At 41.5% G+C, this 17334-nt stretch overlaps 1 protein-coding gene across 5 annotated transcripts in view; it reads left to right on the top strand.

Moving 5' to 3' along the window:
• The window catches only part of PLCB4 (phospholipase C beta 4), a 516205-nt gene that overhangs the window by 453838 nt on the left and 45033 nt on the right, over positions 1-17334 (top strand). For 4 of the 5 annotated variants that reach the window (XM_075339305.1, XM_075339302.1, XM_075339303.1 and 1 more), the window contains exons 33-34: positions 3334-3449; positions 11171-11246. The exons of the other annotated variant lie outside the window; for it this stretch is intronic. In XM_075339305.1, the coding sequence (XP_075195420.1) occupies positions 3334-3449; positions 11171-11246 (192 nt within the window). The remainder of the gene's footprint in view (positions 1-3333; positions 3450-11170; positions 11247-17334) is intronic. 5 annotated transcript variants of the gene reach the window in all.

The following is a 17334-nucleotide window of genomic DNA, read 5'->3' as shown; positions in this document are numbered from 1 at the left end:
ATACTGGCGCTAGGATACTGAATGTAAGCATAGCTTTTGTACAGAGATTGGATGTTCCAGTAATGCACTGCTATTTTATTGACAGGTGCAACAGGATAGGAATATGTGGGTCAGGTCCTGCTATCTACTCCCTCCCCTGTCTGCCTGCCTGGTTTTCCTCGCCCTGTCGCCATCATAGACGTTAATTCTGCCGCAGACAGACAGACAGGGGCGGGAATAGAAAGACCCAACCCACTTATTCCCTTCCTGTTGCACCTGTCAATCAAATAGCAATGCATTGCTGGAACTTTACTTGCACATATCTCTGAAATAAAACATCCAATCTCTGAACAAAAGCTATGCTTACATTCCGCATCCTGGCACCAGTATAGCACTGGCTTTACTTTATGTATGAAAATCCTTCTGGGTGGATCCCTTTAAGTTCTACGACACTTTCTCCACTTTGTCCCCATTGTGGCTCATAAACTAAACTCCCTGTCATTCTGTCTTTAGAGTGTGATAGGTAACTAGAGCATATGGAGAAAACCCAAACAAACCCCTTGGAGATTTATGTCTTTGGTGGGATTTGATCTCAGGACCCCAGTGCTGCACTGTGTTAACCACTGAGCCACCATGCTGCCCATGTTCCTGACTGTCTATATATGCTGCACACATTGACTTAAAGGAGAGTGTTAATGTTGTTTCCTCAGTAGCACATAACTTCACTGCCTCTCACCTTTCTGCTGCGCTCCTTGAGGCTATGTGCACACGCTGCGTTTTTTTTGACGCTGCGTTTTTTTCTGCGTTTTTTGCCGCTAAAAATGCACAAAAACGCACCCGCGGCAAAAAAACGCGGCAAAAAACGCATGTGTTTTTACTGCGATTTGGTGCGTTTTTGGCTGCGTTTTGCTGCGTTTTTGATCTCTGCGTTTTGCTGCATTTTTCCAATGCATTGCATGGGGTGAAAACGCAGAAAAACGCAGGAAAGAATTGACATGTCCATTTTTTTTTTTAAGCTCAAAAACGCAGCTTAAAAAAAAAGTTGTGTGCGGACAGCAAAAATGAAAACTCATTGACTTTGCTGGGGAAGCAAAGTCATGCAGTTTTGAGGCCAAAAACGCACCCGAAAAACGCGCAAAAACACCGCGAAAAACGCACTGTGTGAACTTACCCTAAGATGGACAGCCTGGACCTGGAGCTGTCGGTCCGAACTGAGTATCTCAATGTTGCTACTGAAGCTGGCCAGATCCAGCCATCCGACCAGCGATATGATCGGTACATGCAGACTCTTAAGCAAAGAACCTTAAAGCTGCACATGCCCTTTCCTTAGGTAACTGGCTACTCCAAGACCTCAGAGGTGGCCGGTAACCTAGGCAACAAGCTCTAAACTATTGAATAAAAAATCCCTTCGTCTCTTCAGAGCGGAGATGATTTTCAATATGATTTATATGGTAAAGTTGCTTTTTTTAAAAGCACTTTGCAAATTTAACCATTTAAGATCTTGAGACAACCCCCTCCCAGCACACCCATGGACATGCATAAATGTAATCACACATCTCTACTGCACCGCCCCTGGGAACTGAATCCAGAGATCAACCTTCAGAAGCATATACCTTTCATGCTGAAAATAATAGTTGCAATTTCAATATCCGTGCAAAACTTTTTTTAAAAGAAACTCTCTTAACCCCTTCACAACCTATAATGTATATTTACATCATAGGTCATGTCCCTTGCTTTCATGCAGGCTCACACGACGAGCCCACATCTTTCCCTGCACATGACTGCTGATCTGATCAGCTGTCCTGCGCCTTTATCATTCGCGAGTAGATCCGAGATCCGCTCATGGCTGTTAACCAGTTAAATCCCGCTGTCAATCTCTGACAGTGGGATTTAACACATGCTGGCGGGGAGCCCGTAATTCCCCGCTCCTATTGTGATGTGATCGTGGGGCACCGTTGAGTTATCATGACAGGTAGGGGTCAGCTGATGACGTCTGTGTCTGTCATGACGAACCTTCTGTGAACACCGGCTGAGTGCTGGCCTTCATAGGAGATCTTCATTTCTGTTGTATAGAGCAGTGCTGATGGTAAGGCCCTGCTCTGTACAGCATACGTTATCAGACAATCACAGCTTCAAGTCCCTGAAGAGGACTAGTAAATACAATAAAAAGTGATGAAAAAAACACAAAAGATTAAGTTACCTCTTATTTGCCCCATTGAAAATAAAACAAAAAAATACACATTTGGTATCGCTGTGTTCAGGAATGTCCAGTTTATCAAAATATAAAATAAATTAATCAGATTGTTAAACAGTGTAACTAAAAAAAACCCTGCCATAATTAAGTTTTTTTGGTTGCCGTAACATTGCAATAAAATAAAATAAGAGGCAATCAAAACATCACATCTACTCAAAAAAGTATCAGTATAAAAATCAGCTATGGGCGCAAAGAAGCCATAATACAGCCCCAGATACCAAATATTAAAATGTTACGGGTCTTGGAAAATGACCCAAAAACTATTTTTTATTTTTTTATTACAAACCAGATTTTTTTCAATACTTAAATGGAAAAAAAAACATACATGTTTGGTATGTACTTACTTGTACTTAACTTTAGTTTTACCATATAGTGAACATGGTAAATAAGAAGCCCAAAAGACAAGTGCAATTGGACTTTTTTTCCAATTTCACCGCACTTCGCACTTTGAATTTTTTTTCCCATTTTCCAGCACACTATATGGCAAAATGAATGGTTTAATTCAAAAGTACAACATATGGCTATCTATGTTGACGGAAAAATAAAAAAAGTTATGGCTCTTGGAAGAAGGGGAGGAAATAATGGAGCACAAAAATGGAAAATCACTGGGTGATGAAGGGGTTAAAATGCATGTCCTACTATTCCATAGACACATGCAAATCAGTCAAGTCTGTGAAGCACCCAAAGAATCCCAATTTCCCAAGCTATAAAATCTTTCAGTAGGACTTGTGGACGGTTTAGTGGATGATGGATTAAACACCGTTGGTAGGCTTTTCTCACTTGTGTCTAGGATGTAGGAGTTAAGTTTTGGATTGGTTTTTGAAGAAAAGAACGAGTGGACGTGAGCCTCATTTTGCCATTTTTCAGCATTTCGCTTATATTAAGCTTGATTTTTGTAGTAAACATTGTATTTCAGTATTAATTAATCATTCTCCAAAAAACGTGTGGCTTTGATGACTTAAGCTTGATAATGGTGGCATGTAACAGCGCCGTCTGTCTGGAGTTGGTCACAGCATACAAGTGAATACACAATGTTCCAATGAATCAAGTGAACCACCAAGTGTTTAATTGTCTAATGAAATAAAGCTACTGTTTTCCAGGAGCAAAGTTCTGTGCGGAAGGTACACTGCACACAAGCTGACAAATTAGTGGCACAACTTGATAAGGAAAAGTTATCTCTTGAGAAGAACTTAGAAAAAGCAATCAAGAAAAAAGGGTAAGACCAAAGACCGGATTAAAAACAGCCATAACCACAAAAGGAAATGCAAGATAGATACATCATAAAGTACCATAAATCGTGATAAAAAAAAATCTAACTTAAATATTACAAAATTTAACAAATAATAAAATGTGTCTTTAAATTTAAATACTTAATTGGATCCTAGCAAAAATTAACAAATGAAAAAATAATTAGGAAAAAAATATAAACAAGGATTACAATTACCCAAACTTCAACTTTTTTATAAACCTTAAAAAAGAAGGTTGTAAAAAAATAATAGCCGTCTTTTAGCTGTAAAGGGAATCTGTCAGGTGATTTTGTTGTACAATATTAATGTTATATTGAAATAGCCCTTAAAGAGATCTTTCGGGATCAGTAAGTTTTATAGCTCTACCTTATCCTGTTATCTTGTTGTAAGCTCTGTAGAATTCAGTGTGACATAATAAATAGTCAAGCATATGTAAGTACAAACTGCATATGCCCAGCGCTCTCCTCCTACCTCTCAGTGCTGGCATCAATGATAGTAAATCTGAACTGAATTTCCACTGCTGCCCCCACCCATACGCCCTCCCACCTCTCAGCAGTGATAGTGAATGCACTTGGAGGTGGGAGGGGTAGCAGTGAATATGTAAATTGTATTTACATACACTTGATTAGGGTGCACGAGATCCTGAACTCTAGGAACTTACAACAGGATAAGGTAGAGCAATAAATGTTACTGATCCTGAAAGGTCTACTTAAGGGCTATTTCAATATAACATTAATATTGTACAACAAACATAAACCTAATTTAAACAATAAGACTGATTTCTGATGATACACTCTCTTTAATTAGGTTTGTGTATTTAAAAAAAAAAAAATTGGGATTTTTTTTATATTACGTTCTTTATTTATTTTTTTTTTTTTAAATGTACACTGTTTGTAGAATTATTAGGCAAGTTGTATTTTAGAGGATTTTTTTTATTGTAGATCAACAACTATGTTCTCAATCAACCCAAAAGACTCAAATATCAAACTTAATATTTTTGGAAGTTGAAGTGGGTTTTTTTTAGATTTGGCTATCTTAGGAGGATATCTGTTTGTGCAGGCAACTATTAGGCTATGTGCGCACATTGCGTAATTCTAAGTTACGTTGCGTCTGCACCGCAGCGTAACTGCATGCGTCCTGCATCCCCTGCATAATCTATGAAGATTATGCAGGAGACGTGCGCACGTGGCGTATTAGAGCGCAGCGCTTCGGCTGCTGCCCGAAGCGCGCGTTCTAAGAAATGACATGTCACTTCTTTCCTGCGCTCTGCATGCAGCTCCTGCTATGTCTATGGCAGGAGCTGCAGGCAGAGCGCATGTAATCGGCTTTTTTTTTTTTTCACTACGGACTGTTTCTGCAGCGATTTGAAGCGCACGTGTGCTGTTCAAATCGCTGCAGAAATTTCTGCAGGGCCAGTACGCAACGTGCACACATAGCCTTACAGTGCAGAATTATTAGGCAACTTAATAAAAGCCAAATATATTCCCATCTCACTTGTTTTTTTTCACCAGGTAAACCAATATAACTGCACAAAATTTAGAAATAAACATTTCTGACATGCAAAAACAAAACCCCAAAAAATTAGTGACCAATATAGCCACCTTTCTTTATGATGACACTCAACAGCCTACCATCCATAGATTCTGTCAGTTACTTGATCTGTTTACAATCAACATTGCGTGCAGCAGCCACCACAGCCTCCCAGACACTGCTTCGAGAGGTGTACTGTTTTCCCTCCCTGTAGATTTTACATTTTATGAGGGACCACAGGTTCTCTATGGAGTTCAGATCAGGGGCACAAGGGGCCATGTCATTATTTTTTCATCTTTAAGACCTTTACTGGCCAGCCACGCAGTGGAGTAGTTGGATGCATGTGATGGAGCATTTTCCTGAATGAAAATCATGTTTTTCTTGAACGATACCGACTTCTTCCTGTACCACTGCTTGAAGAAGTTGTCTTCCAGAAACTGGCAGTAGGTCTGGGAGTTGAGATTCACTCCATCCTCAACCAGAAAAGGTCCTACAAGTTCATCTTTGATGATACCAGCCCATACCAGTACCCTACCTCCACCTTGCTGGCGTCTGAGTCGGAGTGGAGCTCCCTGCCCTTTACTGATCCAGCCTCTGGCCCATCCATCTGGCCCATCAAGAGTCACTCTCATTTCATCAGTCCATAAAACCTTTGAAAAATCAGTCTTAAGATATTTATTGGCCCAGTCTTCACGTTTTATCTTATGTTTCTTGTTCAAAGGTGGTCATTTTTCAGCCTTCCTTACCTTGGCCATGTCCCTGAGTATGGCATGCCTTATGCTTTCTCATACTCCAGTAACGTTGCAGCTCTGAAATATGGCCAAACTGGTGGCAAATGGCATCTTGGCAGCTTCACGCTTGATTTTCCTCAATTCGTGGGCAGTTATTTTGCGCCTTTTTTGCCCAACACGCTTCTTGCGACCCTGTTGGCTATTTGCCATGAAACGCTTGATTGTTCGGTGATCACACTTCAAAAGTTTGGCAATTTCAAGACTGCTGCATCCCTCTGCAAGACATCTCACAATTTTGGACTTTTCAGAGCTCGTCAAATCTCTCTTCTGACCCATTTTGCCAAAGGAAAGGAAGTTGCCTAATAATTAAGCACCCCTTATACAGGGTGTTGATGTCATTACACCACACCCCTCCTCATTACAGAGATGCACATCACCTGATTTACTTAATTGGTAGTTGGCTGTCAAGCCTATACAGCTTGGAGTAGGACAACATGTATAAAAATTATCATGTGATCAAAATACTCATTTGCCTAATAATTCTGCACATAGTGTAGTCCAGCATTTTTTCAAATTGGCCAATAGGGCTTTTCTAGACTTATACTTCCTATCCTTTCAGGAAGAGTTTTCAGCAGGCTCCATATCTTCAGATACAGGATTAAAATGACAGGTAACACAGCTGATAACAATGGATCCAACAATCACAACAGCATATTTCACAGCTGAACCTGTCCTTCACAATAACTGTCACACACATTCCTTAGCTACTTCAAAAAATATAGGGTCAGTATCTGAGAATTGTTGATGTGTTATTTCCTGAAATATTAGAAGTTAAAGTCTAAAAAAAAGCCCTAGTGGCCAGTGTGAAAAATTGAAGAATTTTTATTTTAAAAAAAAAGACTAATGTAAAAAACAAAAAGTGTCAAAAATGCATTTAACATCAAAATCTGATTTAAACAATAGGTCAATTTATGATGACACATTCCCTTTAAGTGTGGTAGACATTCAGGCAGGCAGACATTCATCTCTGGTAGGCGCCTTCTTTGTTCTCTTCAGTTTATAAACGAAGCTCATTATGGATGGGTTGATATCCTTATTAGCCTCCCTGGCATCTAATGTGAATAGCAGCCCTACATGAGGATAGCAGCATCTCATGTCAACACGAGATGTAGTGTCTTAGTATCCATAGTTACTGCCTCTTTTGTATTTTTCACTATTCTTTGATACCTAATGAGGTACTCTACATGTAATGTGCAGCGCAGAGAATAAACAATTCAAGCTCTTTATTCTTCACATAGTTAACTCTTGGGTGGGAAGATCTTTGTCTTTGGTAGATTAAGTCCATACACAGTACAAGGAAGATTTTAATCCAAAAAAAACACTTATTGGCTATACAATTTTACATCCAAAAAATGGGTAATGTTTTCATTTTGTAGCAAAAAAAAAAAGTGAAAACATGTGCTGGGGTTTGCACACTCAAGACATATATATCTGCCAGCATACACAATCCAAAATCAGGGAACATTTAAGCCTCACCCTTAAGATCACCCAAAATGTCCTTGAAATGTCCAAGAATTTATTAAGCCGTCCATATTACGGAGTGATTTTTTTGTTAATTCTTTTTATTTTTACTATCCGGTTTGCAGGACTATCCCAGCAAAATCAAGATTTCTGACAAGTATGGAGATAATTATGCTAAGTAGTTGGGGTTCAACACTGAGTCAATAAATTTACCATCATACTAACGGGTGATCCTGCCTTAAAAAGTAGTAACATATCGCTAGGATATGCTGTCATGTTAGGTTTGTGAGGGTCTCGCCTCTCGTGCCCCCAATGATATTAACTCCACACCAGTACGCTGGGTAAAAAAGTGCAGCATGGCCTGGAGCTAGTGGAAAAAGGGGACACATACACATTGGAATAAAAGCGGATCACAACATAACCTGCCAGAGGTGTCAGGGTAGAGATGATCGGACCTGTGGAAGTTTGGATCAGTGGGTTGAGCCGGGGTTTAGATTGAGTTCTTTTCTGGACATCACCCAAACCCCAATGGAATTTACTGATTGGGCAGTTCAGGTCTCCGCCCACATGCAGCCAGCCATAAACAGATCACTTCCGGGGCAGGGTAGGCGGGGTTTTTAATTTTTATGGATGGCGCACATTACATCCGATGCTGTTGTTACCCCCAGTGTGATCCGTTCAGAGACTGCAAGCGGCTCGCACTGGGCTGACCACCGAGCGTACCTGAGCACAGCGATGCTCACACAAGTGGTCAGCATACGTACAGCCGAACTCCAAACCCAAAAACTGTGTTTTTCTAAAGTCTGTGTTCGGTATGAACACGGGATCTTTACATCCCTACTCAGGAGAGATAGCTGCTGGACATACAAGCATCTCTTTTTTTTTTCTGGAGACCATAAGAAAGTGAAAGTATGGGGCTAGGAAGCCAAATATAAAGTAGAATGACATTGCACGCGCCGGAACTGGCACAATAAGCCCTGTGAAGAAAAGACAGTGTATAAGTGGATTCTCAAAAATATATAACAGTTTATCATACAAAAATTACACAACCTATTGGAAGAATAAATCCTCAGGCACCCGTTGAATATTTGAGTTTTTTACCTCAGTATTTGTAGCCAAAACCAAGAGTGGAACAATTGGAGGAAAAGGATAATAGAAACACGGGCACCACTGCTGTATTTATCACCCACTCCTGGTTTTAGCTACTAATACTGAGGTAAAAAACTCACCAAATACTCAACATGTGGCCTAATTTGTGGTAGATATTGTAATCCATTAAGGCCTCGTGCACACGTTGAATATTTGGTGAGTTTTTACCTCAGTATTTATAAGCCAAAATCAGGAGTGGGTGAAAAATACAGACGTGGTGCCCATTTTTCTATTATACTTTTCTTCTGATTGTTCCACTCGTGGTTTGGCTACAAATACTGAGGTAAAAAACCCATCAAACACTCAACGTGTGTACATTGCCTAAAACTTCATTCTCCCTGTAGCCATGATTCCATTAAGGCAGTCACACATGATTTACATGCTATATACCTGCAGATAAATCCTATACCTGTAGGTAAATAGCATTTCTGGAAGTTTCAAGTTCCCTTTAAGACTGTACCAATCTGTACACTGTAACAAAAATGTATAGCTAAGAAAGGCAGGAGTCCTAACCACACAGTCCTGCACAATACACATAATGCCTAGCTCAAAATCAATAAGATATACATGCAAGAACATAAAGAAAAAATAATGACTTCAGATTACATAGTAAGACGTAAAGTGGAAGTGCAGCTAAACATAAAGTACAAAGTATACTGCCTGTAACAACGAAAAGGAAAACATTCAGCATCCATGTCATTATGGAATAAAACTTCGTCTTTATTGCAAAACTTCTTTAAAATTCCATAAAATCAATTCTCAAGAAAGACACGTTTCGAACGCAGGAGCGTTCTTAATCATCTGTAACAACGAGCAGCTTTGTTGTTTACCTCTTATTTAAAATCCGCTCTGTTCTCAAGAACAGAGGAGAGATTTTAAATTTTTGGGGTACAGCCCCTTTGCCCAGCTTACTTCTGCAGTCTATCAGAGGTGGCCGGTTTCCTAACAAATCAGGGCACACTTGTATGCTTTATGCTGTAAATATTGTAGTGCTGCTTTCCAGCTGGCCAGATAGCAAGCCTGAATTCCCTTGAGCTTCTTATGTGCTGAAAAGGCAAAGCATCATTCCCCGGAAAAATATTGAATAACAAAAAGATGATACAACCCCTTTAAAGGGAATCTGTCATCAGGTTTTTGCTGCTTCATCTAAAATCAGCATAATGTAGGCAAAGAGATCCTGAATCCAACGATGTATCACTTAGCTTACTGGGTGCAGCTGTTCTGACACAATCAGAATTGTTAAGGCTGCTTTACACGGTACGACCGATTGTGCAATTTCACAATCGATCGTACCCGCCCCCGTCCTTTTTGCGTCACGGGAAAATCGCTGCCCGTGTCGCACAAAGTCGGAACCCCCGTCACACGTACTTACCTCTCGTGTGACCACGCTGTGGGCGGCGAACGTCCACTTCCTGGAGTGGGAGGGACGTTTGGCGTCACAGCGACGTCACACGGCCGCCGGCCAATGGAAGCGGAGGGGCGGAGATGAGCGGGACGTAAACATCCCGCCCACCTCCTTCCTTCACATAGCCGGCGGCAGCCGCATGACGCAGGTGAGCTGCTGTTCATCGTTCCCGGGGTGTCACACGGAGCGGCGTGTGCTACCACGGAAACGATGAACAACTAAATTAAACGATATTATGGAACCTAGTGAGCAGTACATGACTCACGATTTGTGAGCGATACTGCGTCGCTAGGAGGTGTCACACAGGCCGGCATCGCCAGCAATGCCGGATGTGCGTCACAAAAACTGTGACCCCGACGATCTATCGCACGATAGATTGTCTGGTGTAAAGCAGCCTTTAGATTTAGCTATGTAGCAGAGCTGAGAGAGCTTCACCTGCCCACACCAGCCTCTGTATGCAGTAGAGATTGTACATTAACAGAAGAGGGAGTGTGCTGGACTGCCATGTGTGTAACTTTGTAGTCCGAGCAATTATAAGTGTCCTGCTGATTAAACAGACATCACAAATAAACAACAGATCGGACCTTGACAAAACAGGCAACCCTGAATTCTTTGTTAACCCTTGCAGCATGCTGTCTTCAGCTTACATAGCAAAAACCTGCTGACAGATTCCCTTTAAACCATTCATCAAACCTATCACCTAAATTATCAAAGCCATACACCAATTCTACATGGCCAGAAGTAATAGTAATAGTGTCTACTTATATGCAATTGTATAGAATACTACAAAGGAGGCTAGGTAATAAAGAGGGAGAGTAGGAGCATAACACTCTTATTAATTTTTGTATTTTCTTGCAATGTATTTATTGTAGGGAATTGTGTGGCTATGGCTCCTGCACTATCTTAGCCATGCCCTTTTGTTACAGTATACTGATAGGCACTTTTTAATTAATTTTACCTTTTTTTTTTTGTGTCTTTTTGGTGTAATATAATCATATGTTTTAGGTTCTGCTTCATTCCCTTATAGCACTCACTACAATTAGCACTCACTTTCTTGCCGATCAAAAATTGTGCACGGAAAACCTCGTAAATGGAAATTCAGGCATCAGCTCTTCTCTATCCTGGTGTCTTTTATACACCTTTATTATAAATTACAACATAGAGCCTTAGGTCGAATATAAATGAAACTGTTTTAATAAATAAAATTAAATGTTATATAAATAATATAAATATAACACCAAATAAATCCTGTATACAAAAAAATCTCAAGCAAACCTTTTGGTATATGTGATAAAAAATATAAAAAAAGTCTTGATATAAAATATCTAACTATGGAAAATATTTTACTGTTTAGAGGAAATAACTGTGTTGAAATGAAGAAAGAAACAGAAAATAAAATTCAGGTTATAACTTCAGATCATAAATCCAAGGTAAGAACATGTCAACCATCCTTCACGTAGCTTCTCATTCGGACTCTCCGCACGCCGATCACTCGTTATTAACATAAATTGACCACGACTAACTGCACTTGTTGCACCAAAAATTCTCTTCAAAATCAAACTCCTATCACGCAACGAGGTGAAAGGGTTAACTCAATTCTGCATCCATATCTGTCTTCAAGAAGATTCTTTTTTTTTCTCTTCTTTTTTTTTTTCTCCACTGATTTCACAACTTAAAAAGGGCCACAATGCAGTTTTCAATATTGGAAAATAAATTACGAAAAAATTGGAATTTTATCTAAAACAAATTTCGTAACATGAAACTTGAATAATTGAGCAAAAGACCAGCAATTAAATATACATTGTGTGTGTATCTATATATATATATATATATATATATATATATATATATATATATATATATATATATATATATATATATATATATATATATATTTCATATATATAAATTATATATATATATATATATATATATATATATATATATATATATATATATATATATATATATATATATATATATATATGAATATATATATAATGTCATACAAGTAGAATTTTTTTTAGGTCTATATAGCTTTTATTGAAAACTGTAGTGTGTGGCTTTCTGTCATCAGTTTCTACTGCTTGATTTATATGGCATTCATTAAAAGCTTTAAACAATTTGGTGGTTTGTGTTGTTCTGTTCTTTGTGTGCCGGTGCCACTTTCTATCTGTTGCTCTGTATGGCCATCGATTCCACGTGTGATCCGCTTGTTTCTGCACGTTTGTTTTGTCTGTGGAACAGTTTTGTTTAATTTAAAATTGAGCTACGGTATATATTTTTATTCTGTTTTAACACTTGTTTTTATCATCAGTTTAATTAGTCACTTTAGGAACTGATCAGAAATCATTAAAATAGGTTCAAGGCTAGAGATGAGCAAACCTGGGGTTCGGTCTTCGTGCCCAATACTGACTTTACAAAAAAACAGTTTGGGTTCGGGAGTTCGAGCGTTTCACGCATGAAACCACTCGTGCAAGCATCGCTGTGCCCGGGTACGCTCAGTGCTCAGCCCAGTGCGAGCCCCTTGCAGTGTTTGATCGGCTCGTGCGGAGGGTAACAACAGCATGATTGGTTGTAGTGTGCACCAAAAAAAAAAAACAAAGGAAAAACCTTGCCCACCCTTCCCTGGAAAGGAAAAACCCAGCAACCTCACCTGGATATGATCTGTTTGTCTGGCTGCATGTGAGCAGAGGGCCGAACTGCCCAATTCATGACTTCTATTGGAGTTCAGGTCAAGTCCAGGTCGAAAACTGAACTTTTTCTAAAGTCTGCATGAATCCACCAAACCAAACTTCAACGGGTTCGCTCTTCTCTAGTCAAGATATAACATTACTCTAATTCTAGTTTTTCGGTCTATGGAAACATTTCAGTTTTTGCATATTCAATTCTTTATGGATATTTGAGGATTAATTTATTTTTACCAATATATATTTATTTTTGCCAAATAAAGTTTTGTCAAAGACAAATAGCAAGAAGTATCAAAAACAATTAGTTTTATTTAACATTAGCTATGTGCGGACCAGGACTGTAAAAGTCCGGATCTGCGCGGGTTCAAAAGAACCGAAGCACTGACCCAAGGCACAGAATTCTCAGGGAACTCTGGGTAAAGAGCCAGGTCTGGCCACCCGGGTAATAAAAAAAAAAACAAAATCAAAGAAAAAAGAAAGGAAAATAAGAACAAAGCAAGCACTTTATACTTACCGATCTCTGCACAGCTGCAACTCACTATACTTCTGGGGCCACTCATTATCCTTCATACATATTCACTGCTTCCCACGCCCACCAGCAGTCTTGGCATCTCTGATTGGTTGCAGTCACACAGCTCCCCCAGTCTGTGTGACAGCATGTCTGACTGCAACCAATCAGAGGCGCTGTGTCTGCATCTAGATTGGTGTAAAAGTAAATAAATAAAAAAACTGGCATAGGGTCGCCCCTGTATTATGATACCCAGCACAGATAAAGCATACGGCTACAGGCTGCAGCCCCCAGCCATGTGCTTATCTTGGCTGTGTATCAAAATAAAAGGAACAGCATGCAGCTTTTTTTTTTTTTTTTTTTTTTTTTAATTATTTGAATAAATAATTTAAAAAAACGTCATGCAGTCCCCCCCAATTTTATACCCAGCTATGATAAAGCCGACAGCTGGGAGCTGGTATTCTCAGACTGGGTCAGCCCATGGTTATTGGGGCCCCTGCAGCCTAAAAATAGCAGCCTGCCACTCAGGATTGTCACATCCATTAGGTGCGACAATCCTACAAACTTCAAAAATATCCTTTATTTGAGATAAAATACAAACAAAACCCTCTTTCGCAGCTTTATTAATCCCCAAAACACCCAGGTCCGACGTAATCCACACGAGGTCCCAAAACGATTCCACCTCTGCTACATCTGAAGGAACAGCGTGCGGACGTTAACTTAAAGAGGACCTGCCACCTCTAATAATATGTTATTGTTTTATCTGGTCTAAATGACGCTGTTCTCCTCAATCTGGTATTTATATGTAAGTAAGAGAGAGGCGCAGACACAAAGGTGAAAAAGAACCCCAGAGTCAGGAGAACAGCAGGTAAAAAAAATACATACCGTAATTATGGCAAGTTACAGGTCCATTATAACTCCAATTGTGGTAACACCTTTACTTACAGTGCCTTGCGAAAGTATTCGGCTCCCTTGAATTTTTCAACCTTTTCCCACATTTCAGGCTTCAAACATAAAGATAAAAATTTTAATGTTATGGTGAAGAATCAACAATAAGTGGGACACAATTGTGAAGTTGAACGAAATTTATTGCTTATTTTAAACTTTTTTAAAAAATAAATAACTGAAAAGTGGGGCGTGCGATATTATTCCTCCCCTTTACTTTCAGTGCAGCAAACTCACTCCAGAAGTTCATTTGAGGATCTCTGAATGATCCAATGTTGTCCTAAATGACTGATGATGATAAATATAAGCCGCCCTGTGTGTAATCAAGTCTCCGTATAAATGCACCTGCTCTGTGATAGTCTCAGTGTTCTGTTTAAAGCGCAGATAGCATCATAAAGACCAAGGAACACAGCAGGCAGGTCCGTGATACTATTGTGGAGAAGTTTAAAGCTGGATTTGGTTACAAAAAGATTTCCAAAACTTTAAACATCCCAAGGACCACTGTGCAAACGATCATATTGAAATGCAAAGAGTATCATACCACTGCAAATCTACCAAGACCCGGCCGTCCATCCAAACTTTCATCTCAAACAAGGAGAAGACTGATTAGAGATGCATCCAAGATCACTCTGGATGAACTGCAGAGATCTACAGCTGAGGTGGGAGAGTCTGTCCATAGGACAACAATCAGTCGTACACTGCTCAAATCTGGTCTTTATGGAAGAGTAGCAAGGAGAATGCCATGTCTCAAAGATATCCATAAAAAGTGTTGTTTAAAGTTTGCCACAAGCCACCTGGGAGACACACCAAACATGTCGAAAAAGATGCTTTGGTCAGAGGAAACCAAAATCAAACTATTTGGGCACAATGCCAAGCGATATGTTTGGCGTAAAAGCAACACAGCTCATCACCCTGAACACACCATCACCAAACATGGTGGGGGCAGCATCATGGTTTGGGCCTGCTTTTCTTCAGCAGGGACAGGGAAGAGGGTTAAAATCGATGGGAAGATGGATGAAGCCAAATAAAGGACCATTTGTGAGGCAAACCCTGGGATATGAAGATGAATTATGACTTCCAGTCATAATCGCTCTCATCACTCCATGGCAGTGCCCCCTCCCTTCTTGTTCTCAATGTCCACCATCTGGGAAGGTGTCACCTCCCACTTACACCTCCAACAGCCATCTCCTGTGATATGGAAATGAGATGATGTGGGAACAATGGACACAGGATGACTCCCTGCCGTGACCCTGTAGTAGGGGCTGCTATCTAGTTAGCAAGGCTATGGAAGTATCCAGACAGAACGACTCCAGTAAAAAATGGTTCATATCTCGCAAGCCATATTTCCGATAAATATGGCAACCATAAAAATGGTGTCTCCGCATGCGGACGATGCTGGCACACCCTTTTTATGGGAGCAGGACCTGGGGAAATACCCCAGGCGTGATATCAGCCAATGGGGAACTAGTAGACAAGTCATGAGTCCTCTCGTTCTGTAGCTAAATTCATAGCTGTCACAATGAGAGCGTCGGCGTCCGCCTACGACGCTCCCGGGCCAAGTTATGGCCATATTCCATGTTGTGGATTTTGTCCATAACTCCAGCCAGGGGTGGAGCAGTGCTCCCTCTGAGGTCACTAAGGTAGGAGGGGACCTGGATTTGCCCAGGTTGATAACCCTACTTCGGCCATTTTCCAGTGTTCTTTCGCTGGGGGTCACGTGCAGGAAACATCTGTGGGAGTTCCTAGAAACCTGGTCTACAGCGCCCCCCTGTGGCCAGACGCACAAGGTAACTGATTGAATTGCATACCTGTTTGTAAACCATGCTTTATCTGTAACTGTACTCTGACATATGTATATTCTGTAGATTCCCTATTGTATATATTGTAGTTTCTAGTGTGCTTTAGGCTGATTAAATTATATAATTAATCTTGGGCTGTTCTGTTATCTCGATCTTGAATCCCACGTCTGTGTGTTCGGCTAATAGTTACCGTGAAGCGGTTGGTGGCAGCGAGTTGTGCCAAGGATTATTGTGGGGAGGCCAGTGAGATCCGGGGAGGTTTTATATATTCCGCCCGCGGAGGTCGGGGGAATATATACCCTACTCTCACTGGGGACCCTTCAATAATCGGCATAAGTAGTATAGCGGCCTCCTTGCTTATTGTCGGGCAATTCCATAATTGGCCTGACTATAAGAGGGGCGCTAGAGAGCGCGTCACGTGCTCTGTCTGTCGGTCGGGAGGTATAAAGGAGGGGTGACCCCCACTTGTTACCCCCCGATTGTGACGTACTGGTAGCCAGCGCGGGGGATTTCTGAGTGACCCCCCCGGTGGTTCGTGACATATTGGTGGCAAGCGGTGGGATCGAGATAATAGTGTGTGTGAGTGTGAGACCCATACTCCCAGACACTAAAGACTGCCTGCAGCAGCTGTGGCTGCTGGGGTCTTCAGACCAGACCAACACTAGAGTGTCAGAGTGCAGATACTGTAAGGTGTGTGGAGGCATCAGGTGTCAGTTCTGTGTCAGTGACCAAAGTCTGCAACAATGGCTGAGAGCACCAGGAGCAAAGCCAAAGGAATGGCCGATGCTCAGGCCAGAGACGATGAGGAGGTTGTCCACGAGCCCTCCAAGAGCCCGACGCCAGAGAACCGCTCTGCAGAGGACATTGCACAACCTGGCACTGCTGGACAAGATGAGGAGCAGCTCACCCAAGGGTCCTCAACGAGCCAGATGCCAGCCCTCCGCTCTGCAATGGACAGTGAAGCACCAGGCTCCGCAGCGGGCCGCAGATCACCACGTGCCATTCCACCGAGCCTGGGAGGCTCGGATAGCCTTCTTCAAATGGCTTTGGCCCTTCTCCAGGCTGGAGACCGGGATACCTACGAGATACTCATGGCCGAGCGTGAGCGGCAAGCAGTGCGTGAGGCTGCGGAGCGGCAAGCAGCACGTGAAGAGCGCCAGGCAGAGCGTGACTACCAGCTGCAGCTAGCTCAGCTCCGGCCCTCATCAGCCACACGTGACCTTCAAGACACCAAACTTCCAAAGGTCCGTGTTGAGGACTTCCCAGTGCTGGAGAAGGATGGAGACTTGGACTCTTTCTTGACTGCTTTTGAACGGACTTGCCTGCAGCACCATCTGGACAAGGACCAGTGGGCCAAATACCTGACCCCCCGTTTAAGGGGTAAGGCCCTGGATATCCTTGGGGACTTGCCTGCTGAGGCAGATCAGGGCTACGACACCATCAAGCGGGCCCTGATCCAACAGTACAACCTCACTCCAGAGTCCTACCGCAAGAAGTTCCGGAGCCTACAGAAGGGACCAAAGGACTCCTGGGCTGACCACCGGCGGGCACTTGCCCGAGCTGCCGACCACTGGAC

Source organism: Anomaloglossus baeobatrachus, chromosome 3 (genome assembly GCF_048569485.1).
Source record: "Anomaloglossus baeobatrachus isolate aAnoBae1 chromosome 3, aAnoBae1.hap1, whole genome shotgun sequence".
Lineage (NCBI taxonomy): Eukaryota > Metazoa > Chordata > Amphibia > Anura > Aromobatidae > Anomaloglossus > Anomaloglossus baeobatrachus.
The sequence above is the reverse complement of the archived record's forward strand: the minus strand, read 5'-3'. Positions and strand labels throughout refer to the sequence as shown.